Source organism: Dipodomys ordii, unplaced genomic scaffold (genome assembly GCF_000151885.1).
Source record: "Dipodomys ordii isolate 6190 unplaced genomic scaffold, Dord_2.0 Scaffold33, whole genome shotgun sequence".
Taxonomy (NCBI): Eukaryota; Metazoa; Chordata; class Mammalia; order Rodentia; family Heteromyidae; genus Dipodomys; species Dipodomys ordii.
Window position 1 is genome coordinate 4,379,299 of NW_012267249.1, and position 24,149 is coordinate 4,403,447.

The 24,149-nt window shown below is 44.4% G+C and overlaps 2 protein-coding genes across 3 annotated transcripts in view; both read left to right on the top strand.

The window, feature by feature from the left end:
• Ermap (erythroblast membrane-associated protein (Scianna blood group)) overlaps positions 1 to 10,942 on the top strand; it is a 27,262-nt gene extending 16,320 nt beyond the window's left edge. Inside the window, exons 5-12 of the mRNA XM_013016945.1 lie at positions 2,199 to 2,315; positions 3,367 to 3,399; positions 4,353 to 4,385; positions 7,179 to 7,199; positions 8,335 to 8,355; positions 8,452 to 8,478; positions 8,568 to 8,594; positions 9,924 to 10,942. Coding sequence (XP_012872399.1) covers positions 2,199 to 2,315; positions 3,367 to 3,399; positions 4,353 to 4,385; positions 7,179 to 7,199; positions 8,335 to 8,355; positions 8,452 to 8,478; positions 8,568 to 8,594; positions 9,924 to 10,642 — 998 coding nt within the window. The 3' untranslated portion in view covers positions 10,643 to 10,942. The remainder of the gene's footprint in view (positions 1 to 2,198; positions 2,316 to 3,366; positions 3,400 to 4,352; positions 4,386 to 7,178; positions 7,200 to 8,334; positions 8,356 to 8,451; positions 8,479 to 8,567; positions 8,595 to 9,923) is intronic.
• A 2,902-nt stretch (positions 10,943 to 13,844) lies between these two features.
• Positions 13,845 to 24,149, top strand: part of Znf691 (zinc finger protein 691) — a 63,885-nt gene continuing 53,580 nt past the window's right edge. Inside the window, exons 1-2 of one of the 2 annotated variants that reach the window (XM_013016934.1) lie at positions 13,845 to 13,871; positions 19,218 to 20,672. In XM_013016934.1, coding sequence (XP_012872388.1) covers positions 19,227 to 20,078 — 852 coding nt within the window. In that variant the 5' untranslated portion in view covers positions 13,845 to 13,871; positions 19,218 to 19,226 and the 3' untranslated portion in view covers positions 20,079 to 20,672. Of the gene's footprint in view, positions 13,872 to 19,217; positions 20,673 to 24,149 lie in introns of those variants that run through there. The other variant, XR_001175096.1, reaches the window with a different exon arrangement.

Here is a 24,149-nt window from a genome sequence, read left to right on the forward strand (position 1 = left end):
CTCTTCAGCTCAAGGCTAGCGCTCTACCACTTGAGCCACAGCACCACTTCCGGCTTTTTTCTTTTTGCTTATGTGGTGCTGAGGAATCGAATCCAGGGCCTCATGCATGCAAGGCAAGCGCTCTACCACTGAGCCACCTTCCCAGCCCCCCACACACACTTTAAGAAAAAGCATTTATATTGCAAAAAGAAAAAGAAAGACTTTGAAAAAATATAGAAACAAAAAATGGCCTATAATCTTATAAATTGTAGAGAGCTTCTTCTAACATTTTGGGGTATTTTGAGGCTTTCCCATATGCATGTATGTCAGAGAAATGTGCACACAGGCACACACATGCGCACGCACGCGCACACACACACACACATATGTAGTTTCTGTCCTTAAGTTTTTTTTCTCTTCCATTTATCATGTCAGGATCATTTGTTTTTTGGCTCACATAATGAATTAATTCTCTGTAACAAGATTTTAGGGGCGTTAGATAATTTCATTGTGTGATTGTGGATCACTGAAAATTAATCAAAGAATATTTCTGGGCATCTGTATATTTTCCAGTATTTTCTCTTATTATAATTGATATAATAAGCATCTCTGCATATATTTGGGAACTGATTCTGATTATCTTCTAGAATGTGTTTCTGGAATTAGAATTGATGGGCTAAAGGGCATGAACATTTTGAAGATCCTTGAAATATGGAATTATTTGGTAAAGAAGTATAGAGGGTTTTATTCATGTCTTTTGGCAGTGCTGAGATTTGAATTCAGGGCCTCCAGTTTGCTAAACAAACATTCTCTCTGTCTCTCTCTCTCTGTTTCTCTCTCTCTGTTTCTCTCTCTCTGTGTGTGTTTCTCTGTGTGTGTGTTTCTCTCTCTGTGTGTTTTTGTGTGTGTGTGTTTCTCTCTCTCTCTCTCTTTCTCGCTAAGACCCTAGCCCTTTTGCCTTTCGTTTATTTTTCTTGCACTTTTGCTCTATGGACTAGCCTCAAACCAGGATCCTTCCATCTCCCCCTCCTGCATAGCTTTGGGTTACAGATGTGTGCCACCATGCTTGGCTTAGAGAATGGTAGATTTAGAGCCAAGAGTGATAGACTGTGGCTGACATCTTGTGGGTAAAGAGGGTTCTTTAAAAAATTCTTTTTGCCTCTTCTATCTTCTCTTACTGTTGCCGTTGCCGTCATTGGGTACTACATGTTTAATCTGACCCCTAAGCCTCCTTCAAGGCCCATATTATTCTCACTCCCATTTTGCATGTGAGGCCAAGCAGGCCGGGAGAGGCAGTGTCTCTTACTGAGGGCCACACTGTAGTTGAGCAAGGGCACACAGCCAAGCCTCCACTACTTGTCATGGTTCTCTTCTCCTTTGTCATATCCTTTCTCATCGGCCTGTGGTACCCAGAGCTTGTTTTGCCCCTGCTGATGGTACCTTGGAGTGTATATGTGGAGACAGATAGGCTGCTCATTGTTGTTCTAGAATGAAGCAAGGTAGAGGAAGCAGGAGGATGCTCAAGTGAGGTTGTGGATGATCATTAAGGAGAGAAACTTCAGCAAGTACTGATGGCTAAGATCTGAGGCTCAGGGTTTAAAGCCAGCCTGGGCAAACACATCCAAGAAACTCTTTTTTCCAATTAATCAGAACAATGCTGAAAGTGGATGTGTGGCTCAAATGGTAGAGCTCCAGTTTTGAGTGAAAAAACTAAGTGAGAATTGAAGTTCTGAGTTCAAGCCCCACTACTGGCACAAGAGAGGGAGGGAGGGAGAGGGAGGGGATGAAAGAAAGATGAGAAAAGGAGGGGAAGGGAAGCAAGAGAAGGAAAGGGATGGGAAGAAATGAACGAGTAAAGGAGAGGAGAGGAAGAAGGGACAGAAAAAGGGGGAACGGGAGGGGAGCGGAGGCAAGGCAAGGGTTTATATCTTGAAAGTCTCTGGACCGTCTTTCCATGGAGTTGGAAAACAGGTTGAAATTGTGTTGAGAAGCTGAGTTTAAACCCCTGAACTATTGGTTGAACCACTGAAACTTTCTGGAGGACTGACCATCTCACTTCTCATTAATGTCATCCAGGGATTGAGTTCCCAAAAGGAACAGAGAGCCTCATGGTCCTTACTGGAGTCTCTCTCTTGGGTGATGGAGACATTTGGGACTTGCCAGAACCCTCTGCTCTCAGATGTTTCCCTAATGGAAGTCTTTGGTGGTCTCTGTTTCAGCCCCATCTCCAGGAAGGATCTCTCCCTCAGCGGTGGCTCTTGCTGCCTTCCTGCCTGTTCTGGGGCTTCTCATCATAGCAGGCATTTGCCTCATATGGAAGCAAAAAAGATCAAAAGGTAACTCAGGGGTAAGGGAACCCAGGTTGGCAGGAAGGAGGATTATGACTGTGCTGGAAAAAGACCAGAGGAAGTAGATGTTTATATTTATATTTATCCATGGGTTGGAAATTCTACAAGTTAACTAGGACAAAACTGGTAGAGCCAGATCCTGGAGACCCACACTAATGAAGTAGTTAAATAAACTACAGATAGGCTTTGAGAACAGCTGTGAGCTCTCATTCTTTGAGAAATTGGACAATAACCATCCATATACCTTTCTAATTAACTAAGAAACTAAGAAATTAGAGACTTCTAATCAAGAAATCCAATTATATTCGTTAGATGCAATCTTTATTAAATAGTCATGATTGCAAAGGACTTGGAACATTCCATAATCCAATATTGCCTCTTCATCTGATTGTTTAAAGACCTTTCTTTCTTGGGCTGGGAAGGTGGCTCAGTGGTAGAGTGCTTGCCTTGCATGCATGAGGCCCTGGGTTTGATTTCTCAGCACCACATAAGCAGCAAAAGCTGGAAGTGGCGCTGTGGCTCAAGTAGTAGAGTGCTAGCCTTGAGCTGAAGAGCTGAGGGAAAGCACCCAGGCCCAGAATTCAGGCCCATGACGGATAAAACAAAAAACAAAACAAAACAAAACAAAAAAAGACCCTTCTTTCTCCCTCCCTCTCTTCTTTCCTCCCTCCTTTCCCCCTTCCTTCCTTCCTTTCTTCCTTCCTTCCTTCCCTCCCTCCTTCCTTCTTCCTTCCCTCTCTCCCTCCCTCCCTCCCTCCTTTCCTTCCTTCCTTCACTCCCTCCCTCCTTCCTTCCCTTTCTCCCTCCCTCCCTTCCTCCCCCTCCCTTCCTTCCTTCCCCGCTTCCATCAAACCCAAGGTCTCATGCATGCTGCCAAGTACTCTGTCACTAGACCATAGCCCCAGCCCTCTTCTAATTTTTCAAGTAGTCACACAGTTATAGCCACAATGAGTTTGTCAAGCAGCTTGGGCCATCTGTGGAAAATGATGCCTATTAGAAAGAGCAGAGCTGATGATGCCCATCCCTCTTTCCCTTCCAGAGAAGCTTCTCTATGAACAGGCGATGGAAGTAGGTAAGTGTTTTGGACTGAGGTGAGGGAGACATTTTTCTTTTGTTGGTTTCTGTGTCCCCAGTACCCACAAATTTAAATTCTCAGCTAGGAAACTGTATCATCTACCGCCCTTGGTGTTGGTGATGGTGTCTAAATCCATTGCTTCCAGTTTTCACTAGCTTACTCATCATACCTTGTCTTCTGGTAGATTCAGTGGCTTTTGTCTGTGAGCTCATTGCTAATTCTTATGGGATGTTGGGTAGGTCAAACATAGAGAAGTTTTTGTTCACTCACTAAGTAATTGATAATTCTCTACTCAATGGGGATCCAATGGTGAGTGAAACCAGACATAGTCTTTGGTCTTCTGAAGCTTTCAGTCTAGCCAGGGATTATACAACCAAATAATTAAACAAATAAATGTTTTTAAGTGCCATAAAAGAAAGTGCTCAGTTCTTCAAGAGCAAGAGGAACCAACTGAGCTGAGGGCTGAGGAGGTGATGCTCACCTTGAAAACTGGAAATCATGAGCGAGGGGAGAGGAGGATGGAAAACCATGCACAGCAGAAAGAACAACTTGACAGAAGCATGGCCAGCGAGAGCAATACTCAGAAAAGATGCACAAGTGAGGCGGAGCTGTCCACGCTAGGTCACAAGGGCCCTGGAGATCACACTAAGAATTCTGCCCCTTTTCCTAAAAGTAGTAGTGATGAGTGGTAATAAGTCAATGGGAAGGGGGCTTTCATAATCTTCCTCTCACAGCAGTGCTGAGAATATACCAGAGGGAGTAAGGCAAATACGAGAGACATTGAGTTATCATTTTTTATCATCACAATGAGAGAAGATGAAGGACTAGATCAGGAATGTGCAGGTGAAGATGGACAAGTTCAAGAGCAGGTACAATCAGTAAGAATCAGGGACCCTCAAGGTAACAACAAACAGTCTCATTGTCTTTCCCCTCCTTTCTTTAATCTCTAGAAAATCTTCTTGAAGACCATGCAAAAGAAAAAGGTAAAGAGTGAGAAGTCCAGAACAAATAGCATATTCTTTCTTCACTTAAAATAAGTACTGAAGCTCTCCTAATATTACTGGAATGCAATTTCTAATATAAAGGGGATATGGAGTTGGTGGGAGAGGGTAAGGATCAAAATCCTTAGTTCTGGCTGAGCACTGGCGATTCATGCATGGATCCTAGCTACTCAGAAGGCTGAGATCTGAGGGTTATGGTTTGAAGCTACCTTGTGGAGATAAATCTGAGAGACTCTTATCTCCAATTAACTCCAATTGGAACTGTGACTCAAATGGTAGAGTAACAGCCTTGAGAAAAAAAAGTTAAGCAAGAATGGGAAGCCCTAAGTTCAAGCCCCAGTTAACAGAACATTAAAAAAAAAAAAAAGCATAGCTCTGGACCATCACATGCTTCTTTCATCAGCCTTTCTACCAATCACATAGACAAGAAGTCTACATATTATTTAAAAGTATGATCATATGGTCATACAGAATGCGTGAGACTTCAACAACAAAGAGAGATGGTGTCGTGTATGGAAAGGCTACAGTCTCTGGAGTCAGCAACACTTGACTCAGCTTGCTGACCATCTGCCTGCCACTTACTGGCCTTGAATTAGTCACTATATACCCTGAACTTTGGTTTTTTCATCTGTAAAATGAGGATGTTATTTTACCTGATTTTTTTTAGTGTATGTTACATACATACATATACATATATATGTTGCATTACTGCTGTTGAATTCAGAGCCTTCCATTTGGCAGGCTGGTGTTCTACCACTTGAGCCATGCACCCATGGCCTTTTTTCCTTATTTTTTAAATAGTGTTTCTCTCCAGGGTTGCCTAGATCCATGATCTTCCTATTTATTCTTTCCAATTAGTTTAAATGAAAGTTATGTGCCATCCTGCCCTGCTTTTTTATTTGAGGTTGAGGGGTCTCATGAACTTTTTGCCCTGGCTTGCCTTGAACCTCAGTCCTCCCAATCTCTGCTTCCCCAGTAGCTAGAATTATAGGAATGATCCACTGTACCTACCTAGAGAAAATATTTTGGAAAGATTTAACACAGGGCCTGCAACTCATTTCCCTTACTGCCATTTTTCAATTTGATATGTACCATGGACCACTGAAAATAAAAGTCAGACGTCCTTTTGAAGTCTAGATAGGAAAAACAAAAGTCACTGGCTCGATGAGTCCCAGTTCAAAGACATTAGGATTTCACCTCCTTCCCATTATATTTTTTTTCCAAGCTAATGAAAATATGAGATGAGCAATGCAGGCACCAAGAGCAAAATATGGAGTAATGATGAGGGTCTCTGACTCAAGAGCTGGGTAGGCTTGGGTTTGAGTCTTACCTCTGGGTCACTCACTAGCTGGATAACCTTGAGCCAGTGTCATGTCCCTCTGCTCATCAGGCTGCCTCTCTATAAAGCAGAACAATCGTTCTATGTACCTCACATTCAGTATCTATCTGTTTAAGAACAGGACTCAGCTGTTAGTATTGGAAAAGGCAATCACAAACCATAAGGTCCTGGGAGAACTGTGACATAGTCTCAATTGCTCCATAGCCAAAGCCTAATCCACAGCCAGCCTCAGCCCAGGGCCTGATAGTGGACTCAGGTGTGTTGATTTGTTGGCCGGATCAATGCTAGGCAGGGAACATGCGGACCAGGTGGCTCCCTGCAGAGAAGCTACAAGTACTTCCTCAAAGGATATGACGCATATACATATGTTTCCAAATTTTCTGTGATATCCAGACTTGGAAAAATTATAACTTTTATTACAATGTCACCAAGTCAATAGGACACTTTTAGCAGCTAGTTTTTTTTTTTTTTTTTTTTTTCTTTTTTTTTTTTTTTATTGTAAAGATACTATACAGAGGGTTACAGTTACATGAGTGAGGTAATGAGTACACTTCCTCTTGAACATTGTTAGCCCCTCCATTGTTTTCCCCCTACCATCCCCTCCCTCCCTCCCTTCCCCAAAGTTCTTTTTTTTTTTTTTTTTTTGATTGTGATTAAGTGATTACATAGTTTCTAAGTCACAAGTTCATTCTAACTTTCCTGGAACAAATTGTCTATCACAGTCTGTAATATATAACAGTGTTCACATGTTATACACCATACATGTGATCAGCAGCGTGGGGATATTTAGTAGTGGTTCAACCAGATGAGCAGGAGTTCTTTGTTTCTTAAGTCCTGTTAGTTTTGTCGTATCACCTAACATTTTGGATTTATCATCCACTTATCAGGGAGACCATGTACCGTTTGTCTCTTCGCTCTTGGCTTACCTCGCTCAACATGATTCCTTCTAGCTCCATCCATTTCCCTGCAAATGCCATTATTTTGTCATTTCTAATGGCTGCATAATATTCCATTGTGTATAGATACCACAATTTTTGGATCCATTCATCTGTGGTGGGGCATCTGGGTTGTTTCCATATCCTATTAGCAGCTAGTTTTACACCTTAGATATCATAAACAAAGGACAGCGAGGCATATACGCTTCTGTGCTACAGTTATCAGCACATGTAAACAGATAGCAGAAATGAAACGAGACAGACCACAAAGAAGGCACAGGAAGAACCCAAGGCTGGGGCAGCCTGGATCACTGGGCGAGTGGAACTGGCACCCTTGGTTTCCTGAGACTAAACTGTGTGACATAGGATTGGGTTAGGCACTGAAGGAAACATCTCCATCCTCTCAGGCATGGGAGGGGGAGTGGTACCCAGGGCCTCAGGGATAAAGGCAAGATCTGATCTCTCCTCTCTGTTTTTTTGTTTTGTTTTGTTTTTTTTTAGGAAGACTCCATAAAGCCCTCAGTAAGTTCTGCTCCTTATCTTTGGCACAAGCTTCCTTCTGCTAACATCTCTGCTTTGGGATAAGTGTTTCAGTGTCACCTTCCAGGGTAAAAGGGAGGGAGCAAGGGAAATTCAAACTATGGGGTTTGGGGATTTCTTGGCTCTAGAAGGCTTTTTTTCAAATTTGGTTCTGGTGTCTCATGCCTGTCAAACCTAGCTACTTAGGAGGTGGAGGTCTGAGAATCAGTTTGAAGCTAGCCCAGGCAGAAAAGTCTATAAGACTCTAACCAGCAAAAAGCTGAGAGTGGAGGTGTGATTCAAGTGGTAGAGTGCCATTCTTGTGTGGAAAAAGCCAAGCAAGAGTGTAAGGCCCTGAGTTCAAGCCCCAATACCAACACACACACAGAGGCCTCTTTGCTCAAGTGTTTTCTTCTTCCTTTTCCTGTATGGCTGTTTTCTAGACTCTAAATGGGAATAGATGTATCTCATTAGTGAAACAATCCAATGTCCCTTTCATCATCCAAGCATAGCATTCTCTTAGGTGAGATCTAAGACAAAGGGTCCCCACTAAACTGAATGGGCTGGAATAATGCTTTTCTATCATTCCATCTGTGAGAACCTCTACATTACTATTTTTGTAAAGTCTGAAGACACATGACACATCTATTTTACATGGAGAAAATACACAGGACAGCAGTAATAGTTTTAAGTGAACTTGTATCTTAGTCTTCTCCTATAGAATTTATATATACATCGACACTGCCATTACCTATAGGTAAAGGTGTATTATTTTACCTGTAGGTAAGGCTTGGCTCACATAAGAATTTTCTTTTTTAAATTTTTATTTTATTTTACTGTAAAGGTGATGTTCAGAGGGGTTACAGTTACATAAGTAAGGTAATGAGTACATTTCCTCTTGTCAAATAGTGTTATCCCCTCCCTCGTTTTCTCCCGCTTTCCCTCCCCGACTCCCCTCCCTTCGTCACATAGGAATCTTTTGACCCTTGGCTATATCTCTGGGGACCTGTGGCCCTCAGCTGGGAGCTAGGTATAGCTACTGCAGATCTGCTGTAGGAATGTGGGCTGGAGTGGACAGTAGTATTGAGGATGGGTAACTGACCCTCACTCTCATATATCCAACTATTTTTGTTTTTAGAGAAACTCCGGAGTGAACTAAGTAAGTTTCACATGTTTTTACCACTTCCATACCAAATTATCTCCTGCTGCCCAGTATTTCTCGTGGTAGCTTACCTCTCTGTCTCTTCTTCCATAGAGTTGAAAAGAGCTGCGGCTAACTCAGGTGAGATGCTCTCTCCTCACATTTGTCTTCTGCCTTCTCGAGTTCTTGATGTCTCCCTTGTCTTGAAAACCCCCTTTTATGTCTTTTAGGCTGGAGAAGAGCCCGGTTGCATTTTGGTAAGTTACATCAACCAAATCCATCCATAATTCAAATCCCCTGCTTCTTTAAATTCCACACTTTAATTTTGCTCCATTTTCATTTTGATTTTTTTTGGGGGGGTCTGGTCGTGGGCCTAAACTCTGGGCCTGGACGCTGTCCCTCAGCTCTTCAGCTCAAGGCTAGCGCTCTACCATTTGAGCCATAGCGCCACTTCCAGCTTTTTTCCTTTTTGCTTATGTGGTGCTGGGGAATCGAACCCAGGGCCTCATGCATGCAAGGCAAGCACTCTACCACTGAGCCACCTTCCCAGCCCTTTTGCTCCATTTTCAAAGTGCACACTATACTCTTCTATTTTAAATTTTTATCTATTTATTTATTTTTAGTTGCTTGTTTTTGTCAGTCATGAACTCTGGGCCTGGGTACTGTCCCTCAGCTCTTCAGCTCAAGGCTAGCGTCCTACCACATGAGCCACAGCACCACTTCTGCTTTTTCTGCTTATGTGGTGCTGAGGAATCGAACCCAGGGCCTCATGCATGCAAAGCAAGCACTCCACCACTAAGCCACTTTCCCAGCCCTTATTTATTTATTTTTGAAACAAGGCCTTGCTAGGTGGCCCAAGCTGGCCTTGAACTCTCCATTTTCATGTGTGTGTGTGTGTGTGTGCGCACGTGTGTGTGTGTATGCACTCACACCAGCACTGAACCTTGAACTCAGGGCCTGGGTTCTGTCCCTTTTCTGTTTAGTCTAACTAGTATAGAGGCAAACAAGTCACAAAGAAGACAAATAATTAATAAATCATAAATACTTTTTAAAGTGTTAACCAACTTGATAAAAATTTAAAAATTCAGGCTGGGTAAGGTGACACACACCTACAATGTCAATTCTAGAGAAGTTGAGACAAGAAGATAGAGAGTGCTAGGCGGTGCTGCTGTGGCCTGTAATCCTACCTATACAGGAGGCTGAGATCTGAGGATCACAATTTGAAGCTAGCCAGGGAAGGAAAGTCTGTGAGGTAGCTGCAGGTAGAGCACCAGCCTTGAGTAGAAAAAGCCAAAACAAAAACAAAACAAAACAAAAAAACCACAACAACCCTCAAATAACAAAAAATAAAAGACAGTAATAATATTTTCTAAGGATTAGCTAAGGCAGCTTCATAGGTAGATAAAAGAACATTTTCCCCTTTAATTTAGTAGCCTAGCAGGAGATCTATTCTTTGGTTCCAGGACACATGGAGGTGGGAAGGGCTATGAACTAAATGTGTCAATGACAGTAATTGCATACCTCAAGACCATTTTTCCTCCAAAGATCCCTTAAGGCTTTCAAACCTCACTTCTGTTATTCTGCAGTGGCAGTGACCTTGGATCCAGAGACAGCGCATCCCAAACTCATCCTGTCTGAGGACCGAAGATGTGTGAGGCTTGGTGATAGAAAGCGGCCCGTGCCTGACAACCCCCACAGATTTGACTTTGTTGTCAGTGTCCTGGGCTCTGAGTGCTTCACAGATGGCTGTCACTACTGGGAGGTGTATGTAGGAGAGAAAACCAAATGGATTCTTGGTGTATGTAGTGAGTCTGTGAGCCGGAAGGGGAAAGTCACTGCCTCACCTGCCAATGGACACTGGCTTTTGCGACAGAGTCGTGAGCTTCACTATGAAGCTCTGACTTCCCCACAGACCTCCTTCCGCCTGAAAGAGCCCCCAAAGTGCGTGGGGATTTTCCTGGACTATGAAGCAGGAATAATCTCCTTCTATAATGTGACTGACAAATCCCACATTTTTACATTCAGCCACAGTTTCTCTGGCTCCCTTCGCCCTTTCTTTGAGCCTTGTCTTCATGATGGAGGGAAAAACACAGCACCTTTAATTATTTGCTCAGAGTTACAGAAATCAGAGGAATCTATTGTCCCTAAGTCAGAAGGAAAAAGCTATGCTAATGGAGATGTGAAGGTGAATCCTTCCTTACTACCCACTCAGGGCCCTGAGCTTTTCCCACTCAAGGATACCATTGTATCCTGGCACTCTGATCTTGGCCCAGCTCTTCAGGGGCTCAAGGCTCCGTCTTTTTAGATATGTGCCTCATGACTTGCTCACACGATTGTCCAGGTCAGGACTCTGGATTTCAGACCCCTGGCTCAATACCTGATTCTGGAATGTCTTTTCCTTGATCCAAATCCATACCCTTTCCTTGTTTCAATCAGTACTACTTTTCTCCCAGGGCTCTCAGTTTGGAACCCACCATTCTTCTATTGACTTGGTGTTTCTATTGCCCTGAAAAGAAGATTTCTAAAAAGCAACAACTAAATTGAACACATAGTTTAGGTTTAGATGATATTGACTGTGATTCAGCACAGGCTTCAAAAGGGTTCTCTACTTCTTCTTCTGCTCAGTGGGTTTTCAGACCCTGACTTCTGAACTTCTGATTCTATCAAGGATGGTTCCCCCCACCCCCTCCACCTCTCTCCTTCTTCTTAACTCTCTTTTTGGTTCACACACAAATTCTTCCTTCTTTATTCAGGAATGGGAGCAGAGAGATAAAAACACACAATCCTTTTCAGGTTCTTGAATGCTATTTATGACATAGTTGAGAGACAGCCAGAGAATACAGTTTTTTAAAAAACAAATTTGAAACAAAGACATATAGAATGTGTATGCTTTCAAAAGCTATCTCACCTACTGACGATAAGCATCTACCTTAATCTTGAGCAGCTTTAGTAGTCCAGCTAGGGACCTGGGAGGCACAGCTTTGGCCTTGCACAGTCTTGCCTTTTGCTCTGGTCCCTTTAAAGAGTTTCCCGAGATGCACAGAGGTCCAGTGAGAAAAAGTGGCGCTCTAACCACCCATGTAGATGCTTCCCCTACCCTGCCCCAAGACAGTTTTATTGAAAGATTTGACTATTTGTACAGCAAGCAACCTCTTAGATCAGAGTACTAACTTGCTAAAAGTTGGTAAACTTCTTATTTGAAAGATAAGAAGTTATGAAGACAAAGTAAATCATCTGATTTGGGGATATGGATTGCAGAAAGAAGGCTAGGCACTTTGTCACATCCTATATGTGGTCAGGCCTATCTGTGGAGATGCTGGTTATCAGTTTGCAGATTGGTACACAGTTCAAACCAACAGAAACCAGATCTTTCTGTCTGTCAAAAGTTCTTTCCATTAGTGCCTATATAACTAGTCATGGCTATCCAGAGAAACAGAGCAAATCAAATAGTAATATATATATATGTGTGTGTGTGTATATATGTACATATATATGTACACACATGTATATATGTGTGTGTGAATGGAGTAATTGATTGATTTAGTATGAGAAAGTGGCTCACATGATTATGGAAGCTGGCAGGCCTAAAACTTAATTCAAGTCTGGGGCAGGGGAAGCTGACATCTACTCCAGATTTCTATTTTATATAAGGGGTGGGTCAGCTTTTTTGTTGTATTCAATTCTTGGAATGATTAGATGGGCCCTGTTCTCTTTAAGGAGCACATTAGCCAGGCGCTGGTGGCTCACGCCTGTAATCCTAGCTACTCAGGAGGCTGAGATCTGAGGATGGCGGTTCAAAGCCAGCCCGGGCAGGAGAGACTGTGAGACTCCTATCTCCAATAAACCACCAGAAAACTGGAAGTGGCGCTGTAGCTCAAGTGGTAGAGCGCTTGCCTTGAGCTGAAGAGCTGAGGGACAGTGCCCAGGCCCAGAGTTCAAGCAAAAAAAAAAAAGGAGCACATTATCTGTTTTACTCAGTCTATGGATTTAAATCTTAATCTCAATCCAAATACTCAGTATAATGTTTGACTAAATAACTGGGTACCTTGACCTAGTCAAGGTAATACATAAAATTAACCACTACTGTGCCTTAATAGACTTCTTGGTTTGCCTTTGTACAGTTATTAAATAAAATTCTGGTATTCATTGTTTGGCATGATTGAGAAATTGTAGCAAAAGGCTTTAGGTTAAGAGAAAAATACATTATGAGATTGGTTCCTAAACAGCTTTGAGTCCTCTCAAGCAAGCCTTGACCACAGTTCATAATAAACGTGGCTTTATTTTTTTTGGGGGGGGTCCGGTTATGGGGCCTGAACTCTGGGCCTGGGCACTGTCCCTCAGCTCTTCAGCTCAAGGCTAGCGCTCTACCACTTGAGCCACAGCAACACTTCCGGCTTTTTTCTTTTTGCTTATGTGGTGCTGAGGAGTCGACCACAGGGCCTCATGCATGCAAGGCAAGTGCTCTACCACTGAGCCACCTTCCCAGCCCCTTGGCTATATTCTTAAATCTTCCCACTAGTATTTAATTTTTATGAATTCATAAACTAGTATTATACATTATGCATTTATATTTCAGTCCTGCATATTCAGTTTCAGACATATTTTCCTGAATATCTCAACCTTAAAACCAACATTGCTCACAATGGCTTTACCCATTAAATTTACTATAAACAAATCACAACAAAAGCCTGACTTTTGTGGAGGCAGAACTCAATTAATCCTTATAACTCTTCTGCCAAGGATTTTATCTATTTTATAGAGGAAGAAAATGTTCCTCCAAATGGCCAGGCAGTAGAGCTAGCATTATAAACCTTGTCTTTGCAGCTCTGAAGGCAAGGCTTTTTATTCTTTGCGCTGTTCTTTGTATCAGATATAAGAAGCCTGTAGGTAACTTTACACTTAATTAGCCCTCATTATCTTCTAAAATAAAACCAGAGGCTAGCCCACTAGGGTCAGTTAGTTATAGTGTGGTGATAATAATGAAATAAAATCTGAAAAATAAATCCAGCACTAGAGACTTTACTATCTTGATCTGGATGGCTGTTACGTTTAACTGAGCGTGCAGGAAGGGCCAGAATAATTGTCCTTTGGACAGGAGACATTTACCTTTGAGTCCTTTCCAAAGTCCACACTGATTTTAAATTGTAAGCCTTGACGTGCCAGACTCTAACTTTACTGCATGTCTACAGGAGGGCCGTCAACAGCCAACTCAAAGTAAATCAGATCCGGGACCCGACAATCTCAGGAGCAAAGCAAGGGTTCCAAACTCGGTTCTAAACTTTACGACTGTTTTATGAGGCTGTAATCTTCCTCAGGACTACAACTCCCAGCACGCTATGCCCAAGGCTAAAGCTTATTGGCGGTTCCTCCTGGGCTTCTTGCGTAGTGGCATACACTAAAGCCAATAGAAAGAAAGGATAACTCCAAAGACCCAATCCTGGAGCCGAGGGGCGGGTCCTTCCTAGGTTCCGTCTCCGGCTCCTGTCCCCCGCCCACCGAGGCGGCGCTGTCTCTGGCGGAACGGCGGGAGCGAGGTGGGTCCCGGCTTGGGCCGAGGTCGTGGGGGGAGGCAGACATGACTTCACGGGGCACTCAGAGCACGGCCCCTTCCTTCTCACCTAGGAGTTGGTGGCTGCTGCCTTCTTCCGCCGACCCACTGGGTAGCAGAGGGGTCCTGGGGTCCCTGACCTCTGTCCGGGTCCCCCGGCCCGCTGGGTCCGGGTGCTGGCGCCACACCGGACCCGACCCCGCCCTTTTCCTCATGGCCTTTGAAAACTTCAAGCTCCTGCCACCGATCTTGCCTTTGGGATCAGCCCCTCGTCCCCTTCCACTCTCCAGTCCCAAGCCCACCGGCGTCTCTGAGCCAAACTCCTGCCTTCTAGAACGCGGCACCCTTGGACTCCTGTTTAGCTTCTCCCGCCCTCCTCACACTCACCAGCCTCTTGGACATCGGTCTTCCGAGTCCTCCGATTGCAGCCTTTGTCCCTTTCTCCCGGACCCGTTATTTGCCCCCCCCCCCCCACTGCGTACAATTCCCTGTCGTAAGCACTTTGCCCCCCTGGTCTATGCAAGTTTATCCCCACCCCCCACCCCGCTTCCCCTTTGCTTGGTCCCAGACCAGGAACTTGAACTCTGCAGACCACATTCCAACTTCGTTTCTCCTTTCCTAGGCCCTTGGCCTTCAAGATCTCTGTGGTCAGCTCCATCTTCTTGGCTCGCTTTTCTTAGAGGCAAGATCCCTTCTACTCATGCCCTTAGTGCTGGTGAGCCCTAGGGAGACTAGCCCCAATAGGCCATAGGCCAGGCTTTCTCGGCGGCCCTCTCCCCCCCTCCCCCCCCAATCTCTGAAATGTGATAGGGGCATGACTATTTTAAGCTATCTTTCCAATAGGTAATTGACGATTCTTTCCTTCGAGGCTGGGTCTTGCTCACTCACCCATCCTGGAAGTCCTACCACCTGATTGCTTGGGAGAGCTATGCCTATGGCACTTAACTGCTGTGCATCTGTTTTTCTTTCTGTCCTTCCTTCCCTCTTTTTCTCTTTCCAGTACTAGTTTAATGGTTAAAAACCCTGGCTTTGCCATCAAGGACATCAATACCCGTTTTGCCCCTTGGGCAAGTTACTTAATTTCTCTGAGCTTCAGTTTCTTCATCCTTCAAATAAGGATAGAAAAATGCATAGTTATAGAAATGAAATGATTATATATAGCATTTCATCCTGAGTGTAGCAGTTTGTAAGAACTTAACAAAACATTAACTTATTGGCTCCTGTATAATGTGCCAGGTGCTGTGGGGGGAGAAGGAGAAGGAGGAAGAGGAGGCGGAGGAGGAGGTACCGAGGAGCCTAGACACTGTTCCTGTCCCCTAGAACTTAACCTGCCCTGTGTAATGGTTTCTGGAGTTTATATCTACTTCACTATACTCTATCATAAACTGTATGAGGGTTATGATCATAATCCTAAATCATTGTACTTGTCTGCTGGCTCAGCATTCTACCCTGGGTAGAGCCCAACCTTGGTAAATTACAGGTTCTCAGCATGGCAGTTTTAGAAGTGAGTGGAAACCATGTAGCTCTGCATATAAATACTACTAGAGGATGGGCATTTGAGCACCCAGCCTTGTACTGAAGATTACGTGATAACCAAAACCCTTTCCTCAAGTTGCTTACAAATGACTAGTGGAAATAGATAATTGCACAGCCCCGTAAAAAGCAAGCACATAATAGACAAAGTGGATAGCAATCAGATTGCTGGGAAATAGTGGCTTAGGATAGACCCACATAAGCAGGACATGGGTTCTGAAGACCAGTCTGGCCTTCCTCAATTTTGTTGACTCATCAATTATTTATTAAAAGTCTACTATAGATGCCTACAACTACTTTAGTAATGAGGGCTACATTAGTGAATAAAAGTAAACAAAGGTCTGTATTCTCACGGAACTTACATTTAATAGGGAACTTACATTTAATGTTTATAATACACTCAGACATGATGCCAGACAGTGACATGTGCTAAAGAAAAGGAAAACTGGGGCTAGGAAGGTGGCTCAGTGGTAGAGCGCTTGCCTTGCATGCTCGAGGCCCTGGGTTCAATTCCTCAGCACCACATAAGCAAAAAAAAAGAAAAAAAGCAGGAAGTGGAGCTCTGGCTCAAGTGGTAGAGCGCTAGCCTTGAGCTGAAGAGCTGAGGGACAGTGCCCAGGCCCAGAGTTCAGGCCCCATGACCGGACCCAAAAAAAAAAAAAAAAGGAAAACTGGAGAGGGTGTATAATTTTTAAAAGAAAAATCAAGAAAAAGTGACTTTAAGTATCAAAGAATAAGTACTTTGTGATGTTTACTAGAATCTTGAAAATAAAGCAAACCTATTATGTTTTTATACTGTTTATCCAAATTCCTCAAGAAATATGAATAGGGGTTGATAAATGACAGTTTTTGTGCCAGGACTGGCACTTGAGCTCAGCTTTTTCCTCTCTGGGTTTGCTTGCTCGCAGCTGGTACTGGTAACCTTACCTTTTGAGCCATGCCTTTAGTCTGACATTTTGTTGGAGATGGAACCTCTTCAGCTTTTCTGCCCAGCTGGCTAAGAACTGGGATCCTCTATATCCAGCTTCCTAAGTATCAAGGATTACAAGTCTAAGCCACTGGTGCCCAGTTTATTTTGGCCTTTTTTGAGACAGTGTCTCATGTTATGTAACCCTGGCTAGCCTGGAACTTGAGCTCCTCTGCTTCAGTTCCCTGTGTGCTGGGATTACAGGTGTTTGCCACATGCTATTATTTTACTCCGACACAGCCACACTTATTCCTTTATATGTTGTAATGCTACTTGCATGATACAATGATGACAGATGAATGATTATTACACGGATCCTATGGTTCTAAATATTTACTAAACATTTCTGACCCTTTACTGAAAAATTCCATACAGCTTGAGATTTTAACCTTCATTTCAAATTTTAGGAGGTTATATACAGTTTTGTGCTCATTAAAAAATTCAAAATCTTTCATTTAAAGGATCTTTAAGTCTTTTTTTAAGGATCTTAATACAAAATTTACTCTGAAGATCTCATTTCCTATGCTTTTTAAATTTTTTAATGGTGTTTAGCCTCTTTCTGAATTTTTTTTGCTTTTCTCAATGAGTCTTTTCACATTTCTGCTGTGAAGCCAGTCATCATGTTCAGCTTCCCATCTGAACTTGCATCAAAGACCTGCATTAGCCTCATTAGCCATAGCATTTGTGCCCAGATTATCTAACTGGGAATTCATATTTTCATCCAGCCAGTGGCCAGACCTCAACAGATACAAGCAGGTTGGAGTCACTGAAGTTTCTTTCCTTCTTATTTCTTGTTCTGCTTCAAACAGTGCAACAAAGTCGATATCATCTGCCCTCTTTCTGGTCATTTTGGAGTTGATGTCAAATTCTGGAAAGCCCTCACTTTCATCATCTGCCATGTCTGTGAATGTTCCTCCACCTCCATTGGTTTCAGCAGATTCTTGATCATTCATGTTTTATCAGCATCCAAACTCCTCAGCACTGCCCCCGAATCTTCCAAGTTTTTTTTTTGTTGTTGTTGTTGTTGTTAGTTGTAGGGCCTGAACTCTGGGCCTGGGGATTGTCCCGCAGCTGTTCACCTCAAGGCTAGTGCTCTACCACTTGAGCCACAGCTCCACTTCTGGCTTTTTTCTTTTTTTTAATTTTAATTTTTTGTGAACATACTGTACAGAGGGGTTACAATTACATGGGCAAGATAATGAGTATATTTCTTATCAAGCATTGCAGCCTCCTCCTTTGTTTCCCCTTCCCTTCCCTTCCCAGCCTCCTCCCTGCCCCCCCACTGGCTTTTTTCTTTTTGTTTATGTGGTGCTGAGGAATCGAACCCAGGGCCTCAGGCATGCAAGGCAAGCGCTCTACCACTTGAGCCACAGCTCCACTTCTGGCTTTTTCTGCTTATATGGTGGTGAGGAATCGAACTTAGTGTTTCATGTATACGAGGCAAGCACTCTACTACTGAGCCACCTTCCCAACCCTAAAGAATCTTTTTGATTCTTAGATTCTTTATAGAGCTAGGGCATGTTTTCAATTGTGTGTGTGTGTGTGTGTGTGTGTGTGTGTGTGTATTACTGAGGATTAAACCCACATCCCTAATTCTTTTGCTGGTCCTGGAGTTTGAACTCTGAGCTCCTTTGTGCTCAAGGCTAGTGCTAGCCTTGAGCCATAGCTCCGCTTTCAGTTTTCTGGTGGTTAATTGGAGATAAGAGTTTCACTGACTTTCCTGCCCAGGCTGGCCTCGGCCTGCAATCCTCAGATCCTAGCTTCCTGAGTAGTTAGGATTATAGTCATGAGCCACCCAGCCCTAATTCTTTTGCTTTTGAGATAGAGTCTTTTTGCCTAGGCTAGACTTGAACTCTCAGTTGATCCTCTTCTCTCTCTACCTCCTGAGTATCTGGCATACACCACCATATGACTTGTTTCTAGCAATTGTAATAGTAGCATTATTTGGTGAATGACTAGTATGTGTTACACACACTGTTGTATATATTATAGGCACTTTTTCTAAATCAGAGTCCTGTAATGCGGCTCAGAGAGATTGGATAATTTGCAGTCACAAAGATCATCTATACCACCACTGTAAATGTATACTAAATATAGTCAGGGTCTCTTTTATCCTGGCTATGTGTGTAACTGTGTGTGTGTGGTTGAATGTTTCAAAAATGTGACTATGGCTGTGTCATGTGAGAATGTCACTTGTGACTGCATGTGTGTGTAATGTTTGGGAGTGGTGGAAGTGGGCACTGGCCAATGAGAACAGATGCACATGAGGCCCTGCAGGAGGTCCTGGAGGTCCAGGTACAACCCTAGATTATGAAAAGGTCTGGAGAGAGTTGGGGTGGCAGAGCAGTTAAAGACTATTGAGAGTTGGGCCTTGTAAACAACTAGGAGAGCCTCAAGAATGATAGAGTCCTATGTTCACTTGGTTTCTTTTTTTTTTTTTTTTTTTTTTGTCGGTTGTGGGGCCTGAACTCTGGGCCTGGGCACTGTCCCCCAGCTCTTCAGCTGTAGACCATCACTCTACCAGTTGAGCCTCAGCCCCACTTCCGGCTTTTTCTGCTTATGTGGTGCTGAGGAATTGAATCCAGGGCCTCATGCATGCAAGGCAAGCACTCTACCACTGAGCCACCTTCCCAGCCCCAAAGTTGGTATCTTCTTGGGTAGACCAAAATACATATGAAGTTTGTCACTTGGAACTAAGTAAGTCAATGCTTTCTAAGTATTGTAGCTAAGTGAGGTTATTCCTAATGGATGGTTCCCTGGGGAGCCTTCTGTCAGAAGGTCTAGCCTGACCCAAGCATTGTAATGGTGTTGAACATTTGTGTTCATTCCCAGGGTTCAGAAATGGGCAGTGAGAAGGAGCAGAGTCCAGAACCACACCTGCCTGAGGAAGGGGAAGAAGGTAAGCCTTGGAGAGTGGATGGCTCAGAGGGTTCTCGAATCCCACCTGGGGAGGAACATGGGCAGGAGAGCCTATTGAAGGGGGCACAAGGAACACATCCAAAAAAGCCATGGCAGAAAGTCACTGCCCCAGCTAGGGGACCTAAGGACCCCATTGCACATCCAAGGCCTGTAGAAGATGAGAAACCCTTTGTCTGTGCCCAGTGTGGCAAAACCTTCAACAATACCTCGAACCTGAGAACACACCAGCGGATCCACACTGGTGAGAAGCCATACAAGTGCTCTGAATGTGGCAAGAGCTTCTCCCGAAGCTCCAACCGCATCCGCCACGAGCGGATCCACCTGGAGGAGAAGCACTACAAATGTCCCGAATGCCAGGAGAGCTTTCGGCGGCGCTCGGACCTCACCACGCACCAGCAAGATCACCTGGGCAAGCGGCCGTACCGCTGCGACATCTGCGGCAAGAGCTTCAGCCAGAGTGCCACGCTGGCGGTGCATCACCGGACCCACCTGGAGCCGGCGCCCTACATCTGCTGCGAGTGCGGGAAGAGCTTCAGCAACAGCTCCAGCTTCGGGGTGCACCACCGCACGCACACGGGCGAGAGGCCTTACGAATGCACCGAGTGCGGGAGGACGTTCAGTGATATCTCCAACTTCGGGGCTCACCAGCGGACCCACAGAGGGGAGAAACCCTACCGCTGCACCCTGTGCGGGAAACACTTCTCCCGAAGCTCAAACCTCATCCGCCACCAGAAAACGCACATGGGTGAGCAGACGGGCAGGGATTCCAGCTGAATGGAGCACCATGTGGAGATGCAGGAAGGACACGAAGTCCCAACCTTCGGCGAGGAAAAAGGCCTTTAGAATCAGCTGCGGCCACCTTGACTGCGCACCCTTCATCCGGCTGAGGAGAATGATTTATGTTGTCTCGGAAGCCACGATCTCCAGAAAGTCCTGAGGATGAGTTAAAATCCTTGCCTCCTCCCAGGAAAAAGTTAGAGGACACGCTCTTGACTTGCCTTCCTTGGGTGTGGAAGAGAAGATAGTTAGCTCAGAACGTGGAGCAGCAGTCCTCTGGCCTTTGAGAAAATGCCTGTGCGATCTTGTCGCTGTCTGAAGGGCCTCCACATTGCCTGTGAGCTGCTTAGGACACCCTGTAGTGGCCTGCTTTCCCATGGTGTCCTGACCCAAGAGTGCTTCTAGAGCTCTAGCCTGGGAGGAGTGGCCCTCCTAAGGGAAGGGGCCTCCTTGGTCTCAGGAGAGATGTGGGGCCCTGCCTTAGGAATAAAAGGGAAGCCCTCAGGGAGCCATGATCCAGGGACTTCACACTCCCCCTCTTTCTGTTACCTGTTTTTCCCACCCCAACCTGCTTTGTTTCCCCAGAATGATTACCAGTAAAAAAACAAAACAAAACAAAAACCGTTCCATGAAAAGGACTGTGTACTTACTTGGAGCGGTTGGGAGCTGGTTCCAGTGCAGCCATTCTGGAAGGAAGTTGAATTCCAACAGAGACAGGTGGTTGCTCTGCAAAGCAAAGGAAGGCAGGCCCAGTTTTCGGAGCTTTTGAGAAGAGGAGGGAAAGGGAAGGAAGTGGCATCGATTGAGCATCTCTTTTTCAATTATAAACTGCTGTGTGTTATCAGAGCAGCCGCGGAGGGTATAAGCTGAGGAAAGGCCGTGTGGAAGGTGAAGTCCCAGCAGTGTGCTGTGGAGCCAGTTTCAGCTTGGGCCTCCGTGGCTTCCAGCTGTTTTCACTGCATCCACCTTGTTGCCACCCAAAGGAGCCATTTAGGAGTTTAGCCAGGAAGTGGGAGCCAAGATGGAGTTTGAACTAAAGTGCCTTACACTTGGTGAGTGCTCTAGCACCTGAACCTTCCCCCTCATCTTCTCTTCCACTCTTTTCTTCTTTTTTTCTTTTTCTTTTGGCCAGTCCTGGAGCTTGAACTCAGGGCCTAGGCTCTGTCCCTGAGCTTCTTTTGCTCAAGGCTAGCACTCTACCACTTGAGCCACAGCACCACTTCCAGCCTTTTCCATTTATGTGGTATTGGAATTGATCCCAGGGCTTCATGCATGCTAGGCAGGCACTCTACCACTAAGCCACTTTGTCAGCACAATTCTTTCTCCTTTCTTAGTACTGATGAATACTGACAATGAAGACAGTTTGGTCCCTGAGTTCTCTAGTTTAGAAATAGACACATAAACCCAGAATTACAATTCAGAGTAATAGATGTCCTTACTGTTGTACTCCAGGTACTATAGTAGCCTGGGAGAGAGCCTCACTCTGGCCTGGACTGGCCAGTGAGGCCCAGAAGTAAGACATAGTCCTACCTGCAGGGAATTCAGGAAGAGAAACTCCTCTGACAAAGTCCTGGGGTAACACAGGTGGGGAATGGACCTCTAGAGGTGAGAGAGGCTGAGAAGATGATTGGATTTGGTTTTGAGGAATTAGTAGGCACTTAGTAGATAAAGTGTGGAAGCTTATTTCAGATGGAAGAGAAGACTTAAGCGTTTGAGGAGCAGTGGAATGTTGGATGTAGTAACCAAGTGTTTTGTGTGAGGATAAGAGGAAGTTTCTAAGGTGCACAGGCCAGATCATAAAAGGGGTTAGACACCAGGTAAGAAATTCTGGACAATTGTAGACAATAGAATTTTGAAGTTGGAGAATGACAGGCTTACATTTGTCTTTTAGTAAAATGCAGTCTAGTGTGGAGGATGAACGAAAGGGGAAATGTTGTGTGTGTAAGCCAGGTGCCGGCTTGGACTCTATGGACCCTCACAGAGCTCTGTGTAATTACCCCGGAGGGATTGCCAACCCACAGAATGGCAGTCTAAACCCTCCATATAATTGCTACAAATTACTGGAATTTATGGCCTCATGGTTGCCTTGCAAGAGGTTCCTGTGAAGTATATAGAAGCTTTGCCTATTTTGAACCCATTATCTTGGTCAAAGAACTCAATGCTCTCATTAGCTTCCTCAAGAAATTGTTTTGTTGTTTTGTTTTTTTTTTTGGGTCCAGTTGTGGGGCCTGAACTTTGGGCCTGGGTGCTGTCCCTCAGCTCTTCGGTTCAAAGCTAGCGCTCTACCACTTGAGCCACAGCACCACTTCCGGCTTTTTTCTTTTTGCTTATGTGGTGCTGATGAATTGAACCCAGGGCCTCAGGCATGCAAGGCAAGCGCTCTACCACTGAGCCACCTTCCCAGCCCTCAAGAAATTGTTGAACCAAGCCTTTTGTACATTTAGAATCTCTTCCAGAGACTGAGGATCTTGGGGTTAACGGACATATCATAACATGCAGCTTTCCCTCCTCTTTCATCCCATCTTTGCCCTTACAGTCTTGTGGCCTCCTGGATTGCCACAAGACTATGGTGCATCTTTCTGTAGATGGTATTTTGCCATCATCAAAGATCACTTTTTCTTACATGTCCAAAGTTGGCACATGTTTTTACAGTTGACAATGTTAAATAAAATATACCATTATAAGAAAGATTAAGGAGGGCTGGGCACTGGTGGCTCATGTCTGTAATTCTAGCTACTCAGGAGGCTGAGATCTAAGGACTGCAGTTCAAAGCCAGCCTTGGCAAGAAAATCTGTGAGACTCTTATCTCCAGTGAACTACTAGAAAACAAGCAGTGGTGCTATGGCTCAAATTGATAGAGTACTAGCTTTGCACGAAAAAGCTCAGGGACAGCACCCAGCCTCCGAATTCAAGCCCACCATTAACCAAAAATAGAAGAACGCAAGATGATGGAATTGAACTAGGTGCTAGTAGCTCACACCTGTAATCCTAGCTACGCAGGAGGATGACATCTGAGGATCAAGATTCAAATCCAACCCTGGCAGCAAGTCTGTGAGACTACCTTCAATTAACCATTAGAAAACTAGAAGTGGCACTGTGGCTCAAAGTGGTAGAACACTAGCCTTTAGTGAAAAAGCTTAGGAACAGTATCCATGCCCTAAGTCCAAGCCCCATGACCGACCAAAAAAAAAAAAAAAGTGGGATTGGAAGCCCAGCTCACATTCTTCTTCAAAGATTGACTGAACAATATACAGACCAAACTACTTTTATGAGAACTCTCAAATTCTTTCAGAGTTAGGTTTCATTACCCCAGGAGAACACAAGCCAAGAATCACATGAAAATGGGTAAGATGAGTCATTTTACTTCATGTAATTTGCTATTTCCTTAAACTAGAATAGCTCAGTTTAGGTCACAGATTTTCCCTTGAGGAAAAAAAACAAACAAACAATGAGTGACATCCATATTCAGTGTTCTGGCCTTTTAGAGCATTGCCCAAGGAACTGGCTCCTCTCTTGCTAACCTGGATTCTGCTAATAAACCTGGAATAGTGATTCTGCCTGGGCCAGGGCAAGGGTTGGAGTTACTTGCTGTATCACACAGGGCCTGTAACACACTCGACAGAGGCAAGCACACTCAGCAGGAGTGAGAGCTCCTAACTATGGCTCCTCCTCAGGAGGGAGGCAGAAATGTAGAGCAAATGCCCAGTATTCCTCCTTTATGGAAAGTTGCCTAAGAGACTGGAATTTGTTCTTTTTGGTTGGTTGGGGATTTTTTGTTTGTTTGTTTTATCAGTCATGGGGCCTGAACTCTGGGCCTGGGCACTGTCCCTGAGCTCTTCGACTCAAGGCTAGCACTCTACCATTTGAGCCACAGTACCATTTCCAGCCTTTTCTGCTTATGTGGTACTGAAGAATCAACCCCAGGGCCTCATGCATGCAAGGCAAGCACTCTACCACCGAGCTAACTTCCCAGCCCGGTTGGTTGTCATTAAGGAGCTGTGTGGAGGGGTTGCCGTTTCAGAAGTCAGATAACGAGTACATTTCTTTTTTTGGACAGTGTCACCCCAC